This window comes from Aulostomus chinensis, chromosome 2, assembly GCF_037954235.1.
Source record: "Aulostomus chinensis isolate RoL2024-O1b breed Wild chromosome 2, RoL_Achi_v1.0, whole genome shotgun sequence".
Taxonomy (NCBI): Eukaryota; Metazoa; Chordata; class Actinopteri; order Syngnathiformes; family Aulostomidae; genus Aulostomus; species Aulostomus chinensis.
In genome coordinates this window covers 24,158,099-24,167,935 of record NC_141321.1, presented here as the reverse complement: position 1 = coordinate 24,167,935, position 9,837 = coordinate 24,158,099, and the positions used below count along the sequence as shown (strand labels likewise).

General features: G+C 41.3%; 1 protein-coding gene across 1 annotated transcript; it reads left to right on the top strand.

The window, feature by feature from the left end:
• Positions 1 to 5: 5 nt before the first annotated feature.
• LOC147269518 (saccharopine dehydrogenase-like oxidoreductase) lies at positions 6 to 8,308 on the top strand. The gene is made up of 12 exons (XM_086186243.1): positions 6 to 498; positions 2,086 to 2,198; positions 2,755 to 2,835; positions 4,402 to 4,531; positions 4,658 to 4,707; positions 4,806 to 4,936; positions 5,259 to 5,376; positions 5,939 to 6,058; positions 6,157 to 6,213; positions 6,303 to 6,414; positions 6,558 to 6,639; positions 7,630 to 8,308. The coding sequence occupies exons 1-12, from the start codon at positions 300 to 302 to the stop codon at positions 7,718 to 7,720; spliced, it is 1,284 nt and encodes a 427-aa protein (XP_086042369.1). The 5' UTR covers positions 6 to 299; the 3' UTR covers positions 7,721 to 8,308.
• Positions 8,309 to 9,837: the final 1,529 nt, after the last annotated feature.

The window sequence follows — 9,837 nt, the reverse complement described above, 5'->3', positions numbered from 1 at the left end:
TTACGGCCAATCAGAAACAGAGATAAGAAACGAGGCGATAATCGAGCAAACATGACAGTGTTTTATTAAGATACATTATTAAGATACGTAGATTCATCAAGCATAAGAACTTAAGGAAACTGATTCCTGCTTCACGCGATAGATATTTCGATAGCTCATTAGCATATTGTTGCTACGGAAGTAGACACAGAGGTGCTGTCCTTCCTACTTGCCACATGCCCTCCTCCCACTACCGCCTCCAGCTGAGAAAGGTGAGGGTGTCGCAGTGAATTCTTCCACTCTGACTGTTGCTGGTCATCATGGTACGTGTAGACACATCCTCTAGCAGGCCTTATCATCTGGTTATCTTCGGAGCCTCCGGCTTCACGGGCCAGTTTGTGGTGGAGGAGGTGGCCCGGACTGTGTCCGAGGGTCCGGGAGGGAACCTGAAGTGGGCCGTGGCCGGCAGGAGCAGGCAGAAGCTGGAACACGTTCTGGAGCAGGCCGCTGGAGTCCTGGGTCAGTATTCGAATTAACCAGTAGGACTTGTGATTGTCGTTGCAGACTATAAATATTTGTCTTGCACTATAACTTGAACTTTTTTAATGTTTAATAGTGTATTTAAAGATTGTGTCACTGCTAACCTCACATTCTACAGTACTGTATCGTTTATCTCCAGGATAATGTAATATGTTAAAGAAAATTTGCTAAACTCCGACTCAATGTATCTCCGCATCAAGGCTTACTGAGTATGCATACTTACACAAGTTCATGCCTTTGACCCACTTAACTTTACTCCAAAGTCCAAGTAATATGAAGAAGATAAAAAAAATGCTAAAATTCTTATAACTAAATAACATGGAGGGGAAAAATCAACCAGAGGAATGGTTAATCCAGAGTTAGGATTTCGTCTCTTTTGCTGTTTCACTGGAATACTTAGTTATGAAATATTACAAATATTTGGGTTTTGGACTGTTTCCAGACAAAACAATGATTTTCTGTTGATCTTGAGTTCTGGCAAATTCCATTGATATTTTTGAGGTTTATTGTAAACTAAATCAAATGCAGAATTGAAATTCGTTAACAAGGCAAACAAATAGGTTGTATCAGCCCTCGCTGATATTTCTACAGTTTGTTAACCTGTCACACTTAAGTCAGTGTTACAATCAATGCTTTTAGAGCAGCTTTAATTACATTTTTACACACCAAAGGTCACATAGCAACATGAATACATAAACAGAAATATAATTAACTTGAATGCAATTATGATGCGCAATGTGGTGCAGATATTTCCTAAATATAGCCTTCCCAGGATTGTAGTAATTTTCCACATTGATGATTGTATCTATGATGTATCTATCCAAACAAGGGAGATACAGCAAGTTTCCAAAGGATTAGTTGGTGCTCTTTTGATCCCGTCCTGTTTGGCTTTGTCTTCAGGGAGTGGACAACAGCTGATGGAACATACCAGCACACTGTCCAGTCACATCAATCCTGCACACACAGTCTGATATTTCAGCTTCTCCAGTTTAACACTGGAACATATATCTGTTTGGACATAACTTGTCCTCAAACAACATAATTGGCTCATTTTCAATGGCTTGTATTGCTTTTTAAAAATCGTAATCATCTCGAAGTCATCGCATCCAGCACGTTTATCGCCAAGCTCTTGTAGCATTTCTAGCTTCATAAATACTTTAAATACTTTTATGCTCATTTTCTAAAAGTTATATCAGTACTCGCATAGATCCACAACAGAAACTGTCCAGAGTTCTGGAGGAAGGAGAGTGTGACTCATTTCGTCCCCTTATGCATTTTTCATATTTTCTATTCATAGACTGAAACTCAATAAGACCCAGTGGCAGCAAGCCTGTTTTGTCAACTTTCAAGCTGCCACAGAGTCTTTCTCGTCTTCATCCCTCCTGACTGCTTATGAATGTTTCAAACTACAAAATCCTTGTACCAGGCTTGTGGGATCTGACACGCGTTGTGAGGCCCTACAACATTAATTGGTTGAAGGTCAAGAATTGGTTCAAGGGTTGAGGTTAGAATGAGGGATTGTTTCGATTTTGAAGATCATAACATCTACTCTATGTGCATGTGCAGGTACACCAGAGCTGAGGACCGGGGTGGACATCATCGTGGCAGATGTGGGGGAACCAGACTCCCTGGCAGCCATGTGCAAACAGGCAGTTGTTGTTCTCAACTGTGTGGGGCCTGTAAGTTGATGAGTCCAAATGTTTGCGTCTGTTTGTCTTCTTAGTGAAAGACAAATGTTTTCTCATATCTCCGTCCTCATGTTGCCATCATTGTAGCCCAATGGTTCGCCATCTTCCTCTGGTGTTTTCTCTCTCTCTCTTTCTCCTCTGCTTCTCCCACATACACAAAGCAGCCTTGTTTTACACAATGACAGCTACAGATTTTTATCCCACAAGAAGACACATTGTGATGAGTTGCGACACTGCTTCGCATCCGGAACAGTCATTGGGGTTCTTGTTCCAAACCAAACACTCCTTCTAGAATAACCACCACTCAGCAGCACTTTGTCAGCTTAATTAAAACTAAGGCTGCACAAGAGACCACAAGATGAACATTATTTAATTCGTCATCATAAATTTCTAGCCCAATGTAAATGCCAATGTTTGCCTAATGGTAAAGTCCGCTTGTGGGATTGTGAGCAGAACAACAGTAGATGTCTTGTGTTAGCGAGGTGTGTAGTGAGAGATGTGGTGATGTAGTAAACGTTACCGAGTGAGTATCTTTGTGTGTGTATAGTACAGGTTCTATGGCGAGCCAGTGGTCAAAGCCTGTGTGGAGAACGGAGCCCACCATATTGACATCAGCGGAGAGCCTCAGGTACATAGATATTACTGCATTTCTCTTCTTAGTTGTGTATAATTATTTATTGTGGGACATTTGCTTTGGTTTGACGTTAACGTTACTAACAAGTTTGAGGATTTTCATTTCATCAAAACAAAAAGAGCACTGATGTCGCTCTTCTTTCATTTCTTCAGCTAAGAAGAATTCTGGAGATTGTGTTTGTTTGTAGAAATGTCAGCAGCGTTATACAAAAGTGAGCAGGCCAACTTTGACCAAATTTGATTAGCAGCTGTGTTGAAGGGCCTGGAAGATCTCCTTCAATATTGGGAAGATCTGCACATCGAGCACAGTTTTAAACAGCTTTTTGTACACTGTCATCGGCAGAGTTTGGTGCTCTTTGATTCCTGTTCTGCTGAGTGGATTACACAAAAATTTTAGGGCCGCTATTCATGAAACCTGCAGGCAAAAAAAGGGGAAAAAAAAGCCCATTCAAGTTGGAGAAAGTTCCTGACTTTTTTTAAACACTTCATAGAAAATAGTAAACGACCTCTGGCGGAGGTCAGTGGGTAATTTCTTACCCACCTCCACTTGTCCTTTTGCAGAATATTTCTCTCTTGAAATAAGAATATAAATGTGATTTCTGCACCTGCATGTTATCAGTGGACTTTGAACGGATGTTGCCCCAAGGATGTCCGAACATATCGCCTGAGGTTTGTATTTGGGTTAAATGAGAGACATGCTGAGTTTCATGCTGTTGCCTGTTAGATTAGATAATTCTCACTTAGCCGCATGACTGCAGTTTTTTCACTCGCTGTCAGATGCCGTGATTCTGTGTGTCTCTCCGAAACCGTTGCCGGTCTGTGTAACTGCCTTGAGGCTGTGTGTTGACAACTTTCTTAAAACTATGAAAAGAAAACACAACTGCCTCGAGGCTGTGTGTTGACAACTTTCTTAAAACTATGAAAAGAAAACACAACTGCCTCGAGGCTGTGTGTTGACAAATTTCTTAAAACTATGAAAAGAAAACACAACACTTTTTTTCACAGGACAAAAAATGACTAGGAAAGCAACATTAGCCTACGTTAACAACTAACCTGTGAGGAGCAGTCACTTTGAAAATAGAAGCATTTCGTCCCAATACTGGGTTAAAGCGAAACACAGCAGTTTCACTTTAATATTGAACAAAATAAGGAGACAAATTTTAATTATGTGACAGCTATAATGAAATTAACGTTGCAGAGAAAAACAGCCAAAGTTATACTGAAAATGAATGAATGGTTTTGGACCAAGCAGGTATGTGTCTAATATGATGTCTGACCAATGGGAGACACTTGGCTCCCGCATGACAAGTGAAAGAAAGCAAAGAGGACTCTTGTCAATACATCTGAAACATTTATTTGACCTTGTGAAGTTCGATGGTTATGGAACGTGATGTCTAATCTGTTCATATCCTATATTTTAGAAATCCACACCACATCAGAATGATTGCCGTCCTGTTGACTTTTTGCTACACAGAAGTGCATCATTCACTGCACTAAGAAAGCAGTTGTGTGTCTGATTATGCATCTGCACTCTTGTGTGTTTCTTTGTTGCATTGTACAGTTTCTGGAAGGCATGCAGTTGAACTACAACAGCAAGGCAGCTGACAGTGGTGTGTACATCATAGGGAGCTGTGGCTTTGACTCCATTCCTGCAGACATGGGGGTTCTTTACACCAAGGAACAATTTAAAGGTATACACACTGACAGGCACACACACAGGGGCCATGACACTGGTCTGCTGTAGTCCCTTCTCTGTTTTTCTGCTGTAAATAGTTTATTGTCATGTCGGCCTCTGATTTGTACTTGCTTGTCTGCAGGTACGCTAACCGCGGTGGAGAGCTTTCTGACCGTCAGTTCTGGAGAGGAGGTATGTAATTGCAGTACCCATTGCCCATGAGTCAGTGCAGGAGAAAGTTTCATCATTATAATTAAGAATTTTGCCTTTTGAATATATGTGTTTCTCAGGGTGGATGTATCCATGATGGCACCTGGCAGTCTGCCGTCTACGGTTTTGCTGACAGTCAGAAGCTCCAAAGTCTAAGGAGACAATTTAATCACAAACCTCTCCCAACTGTTGGCTCAAAGCTTAAACGCAGGTATGTAAGATAGTATGGGCATTTAGGTAAGACTGAATAGTAAATATCCTTTAGGCTTCTTGGGCAGCAGATTGCTTCACAAATTTTAAGAACTATCCATTCAGGTTGGGAGAAAACGTGTGTTCTTGCATTTCATCTACAGTAACACTTCCATATCCACTTGGGAGAGACACTTTTTAAGTCCAAACACGTGTAAAGGATAGTTATTTAATGGAGTTAATACTACTACTAATACTAATACTGTTATACTGTTAATACTAAATTGTGTTTTCTTTGTCCTGCTAATGTTTGCATTTATTTGTGTGTCTGTGTGCATTTCTAGGGGTGCACTGTTCTACAGTAATGAGATCCAGCAGTACACGCTGCCTTTTATGGGCTCTGATCCCTCAGTGGTCAAGAGAACACAGCGCTTCCTGGTGGAGGAACATGAGGCCACGCCGGTCCGTCTTTTTTTGTTGTTTTTTTTTTTTGTTTTTAACCTCCCCATCTTCACCGTTTCTCTTTGCTCAAACATCACCTGTAGATTGAATTTGTGTATTGTATTAGTATTACATCATGAAAAACCCAGGACTGTTATCAACAACCGATATTTTGTTTGCTCGTCCTTTTGTGGATGCAGTTCGTTTGGCATAATTTTGGTATGTTCATTTCAATTAAACCATAAAATAGGAAGTGGCAGTCATTCAGACTGCTCTGAGGCAGGCGAGGCTGCGTGCGAGACTACTCCCATCAACTCTGAACTCGGTTCTATTAAGATGTAGACGTAAAATGTAAATAGACCGTGCATTGCACATTTCTATCCTAGGTGGTCACGGTCCTCCTTTTTTCTGTGACCATTTATGGTTGAGGATAATAACATGTCGAAATGTTCTATCTTATTTGAAGGTGCGATTGACCTTTGATGGTCTCACAGATCAACGCAGCACCAACATGAGTGCAGTGAGCAGATGAGTGTCTCCTACTGCCCCAGAGTATCAAATAATCTGTCTTTGTCCGGCTCAGGTTCAGTACGGAGCGTACGCAGGCGTTGGAGGAGTTGGCAATGTTCTCAAGCTGATGTTCGCTGGCATGCTGTTCTGGTTGTTAGTCAAGTTCAGTTTTGGACGCAACCTGCTCATCAAGGTAAATGAACATGATGGATTTCAGTTTAAATTTCACCATTTGTTGAACTGAATGTTCTACCTGTTAGTGAAATGTTTTTCTGCTGTCGATTGTCTCAGCACCCGGAGTTCTTCTCCTTTGGAGTTTTCTCAAAGGCTGGACCAACGAGGAAGCAGGTAAATGGGGCGGAACAAAAATGTTAGAGGCCGATACACTCAGTGAATGTTCTTTTTACTGATACAAGTTGTGTGTGGGTTTATATTAGATGGAAGGTTCATCATTTCGGTTTGCATTCTATGGAGAGGGATACACCGAAGGACAGGACCCCTCGCAAGGAAAACCTAATGGCAAGATCCGCACCCTGGTTCAAGGGCCAGGTAGCTGGAAATTAATTAACCTGCTATAAAACACAGGGTTTTTTTTCCTGATCTGTACGCAGCACATGTTCTTGCAGGCTTAGATGTTCTGTCAGTTGACAGTTGCCTGTTAGACACTTAAGTGTGTCTCTTCATCTATCCAGAGTGCGGATATGTGGCCACGCCAATTGCAATGGTGCAGGCTGCTCTGACGATCCTCAACGAAACCACGGCCATGCCAAAGAGGTGAGTCACGGCACCCAAAATCCTGCCACTTGACATGGGACATCATAGTGCCTTGACACTCAAATATAAACACGCAACATGAACTATGACATCAGTTGAAACCGTTACAATGAAACGTTCTCAAATCAATCTTTAAGTCTCGACAGTTCTCCCGGATCAGCGAGGATGAGGCTGAATATGACCCTCTATGTAATATTGTCTTACCTGGCATTGTACTGGGGTGGTGCTGAAAAAGAAACTTTGCACATCTTCAACCAGCTTTGTTTGTTACAATGTGGGTAATTTGTAATTGTGTGATTTTTTTTGTATTTTTTTTTAATCTTCCCCTCTTGCGTGAATCCACAGCTTCATCCTCACATCTCTGCAAAAGTCCAGCAAAAACCTCACTCTGTGGTCTCACCTGTGGTCTTACCTGTACTTGACTGCATTAAACGTCTCACTGTATCTTGCCAACTGAGTAAATCAGGTTCATAATCTCTAAGAAAGCCACAAGGAAACTCAGTTAATATGTATTGTAATGTGTTACAAACTAAACCGGGGACATGGTTTGTTAAATACACGATAATACAGAACGTGTGTCTCCATTTCTTGCGGTACAATTATAACAAACACATGCTTATGTCATAGGCTCCACTTTTGTCTACTCAGTTGTTCTCTTGCAGCTGTAAAATGGTAGATCAGCATTACAAAGTGTCATGCAACCCTGGTGAAATTAGGGTTTCATTTTCAAAATTTGGTCCATTTTAGCTTGATCACATCTGGAAAGTCTCATCATCCGCCCTCAAGTTAGAAGAGGGCGAAGCAGAAGTAGCCAGGTCTGTCCATACAGCGTGCTCTGTGTGCCTCCTCCCCTCCCTCAACCTACATTATTGTTATATTTATATCGTTTATTCCTTTTAATATGAAGGCCCTCAGAATTGGCTATGAAGTTCATTGTCATCTAGTGTATTAATTGAATCGATTTCTTTTTTTCCGTCCTTGCCTCTCCAGAGGAGGAGTTTACCCACCAGGAGCAGCTTTTGCAAAGACCACACTGATTGAACGTCTCAACAAACACGGCATCCAGTTTTCTGTCGTCTGAAGTTTTCTCGACTCCGCACTCCAGGTTTTACTCCGCACTCAGCATCTGCAGAATAACAGCTGGAAAGTTTCCATCCATGGAGGAGGCTGGTCCATCATGACAGCCTCCTCAAGGGATGGAATACATTTTCAGATTTTGATCTAACATCGCTGTTAACGAATCTTTGAGCATTTATCTTCTTTTCATAAGTGTGTTTGAGAGAATGCACATGTACATGTCTTTGTTCTGTACATGTTTTACTGACCTCCCACTTAGAGTCCTGATCCACTGGGTTTTGGCAGTTAGTGGTAGGACTAAGCCACCCAGCTTCCTGGTATGTTGTTTTGTTTGTTTGTACCCAAACGTCTGCCCGTCAGAAAATGCATCCAGTTGACTGTTCGACGTTTTGATGGAAGTGAGCTGTTCTCTTGTAGGTCTTGTTGATTTTAATAATTTTGCACACAAAGTGACGATGCGATGTCAGTCCAGACCTGCTTTTGATATTGAGTGTGAGCATGTGCGCACGATAGTTGATGTTTTAGGAATTCGCTTTTGTTTGGTGCATATTGCTCTCGGGCCTTCTGAATAAAGCTAGTTCTGCTAACAGCATCAAGTCTGCTGTCTTATTTGACCGATCAGGCTCACCTTTCTCCACAGTGTTTCCCGCCAGTTAGAGGAGATCAAGATAGGTTGTTTACTGCCTAAGGTCCTATGTGTACCATTTATCATATAATTAATGAAATATAACAATGACTTTGACCTGTTTACTGAATAAATTACAAAGCTGCTTTTACCAAAAGGAGGTAAATATCAAATTTTTTGGATAAACAAATTTTTAAGAGCTTTGAATCATGCGGATGCCTTGATAATGCTTATTATTGCTCAGTCTGAATTTTAATGGAGACTCCAACAACTCATTTGCAACCCAAATAAAGCATTTGTTTGTTGTGGATGTTTACTAACTACTGGTTCTCAGGATCCACTTTTAGGAAAAACTGGATTTAGAATAAATATTGGGAATTCAACAGGATATGTTTGCTGCAGAGTTGATGGCTTTCATTCGGGCCGTGTGGGGAAAGAGGAGACTTAACCACAAAAAAATTCTGCCTTTTCTCTTAGAATGAAACACCAAGGGATTGCCCTACTAGAATATACTGACATGAATCAGAACTGTTGAATATTCTCACAATTCTCATCAACACACTTGGCTATGGCAGCAATATGTTTACTATATATTATTGTCTTAAACAGAATGATTATACATGAAAGCAGGCCAACATTGTTCCAACAAGTAATTCACTCAAGTACATGTGGTCATTTGTAAAGCAAGAAATTTAGAACATTTTGTGAAAATTGTTAAGCTAACTTCCATCCATTTTCCGCTTCTTATCCTGTTAAGAGTCTGGGGGGGCTGGAGCCTATCCCAGCTGTTTTCGGCCATGAGACGGGGTTCACCCTGGACAGGTCACCAGTCCATCACAGGGCCAACACATATAGACAAACAACCATTCACACTCACAGTCACACCTACAGTCAATTTAGAGTATCAATCAGCCTCGTCCCCTCTTGATGTCTGTGGACTGTGGGAGGAAGCTGGATTAAGCTATTTTAAAAGTAATAAATATAACTTTTACATTTGATGATAATTAAATTGTGTTCAAAACATTTAAATAAAACATATCTTTAGCTGGGGCAGCATGCTGGTGCAGTGGTTAGCACTGTTGCCTCACAGCAGGAAGGTTCCGGGTTCAAGCACAGGATCTTTCTGTGTAGAGTCTCCATGTTCTCCCTGTGCCTGCGTGGGTTCTCTCCGGGTACTCCAGCTTCCTCCCACAGTCTAAAGACATGCAAGGCTAGGCTAATTGGATAGTGTAAACTGACCATAGGTATGGCTGTGAATGTACATCAGCTGGAATAAGATAAGCAGTATAGAAAATGGATGGATATTTTTTAGGTGGAAAATGGACTCGAATGGACTCAATTTTATATAGCGCTTTTCTACCTTAGCAGCACTCAAAGCACTTTACAGTGTCATTTCATTCACCCATTCACACACACACTCACACTGATGGTGGAGGCTACCATGCAAGGCGCCAACCTACTCATCAGGAGCAATTATGGGTTCAGTATCTTGCTCA

Bases quoted from the DNA above. Each gene is read 5' to 3' on its own strand.
- LOC147269518 (XM_086186243.1), top strand. From the start codon at position 300: ATGGTACGTGTAGACACATCCTCTAGCAGGCCTTATCATCTGGTTATC. The intron at 2,199-2,754 runs GTAAGTTGATGA...GTGTGTGTATAG, and splicing joins TTCTCAACTGTGTGGGGCCT to TACAGGTTCTATGGCGAGCC. The intron at 6,059-6,156 runs GTAAATGAACAT...CGATTGTCTCAG, and splicing joins GACGCAACCTGCTCATCAAG to CACCCGGAGTTCTTCTCCTT.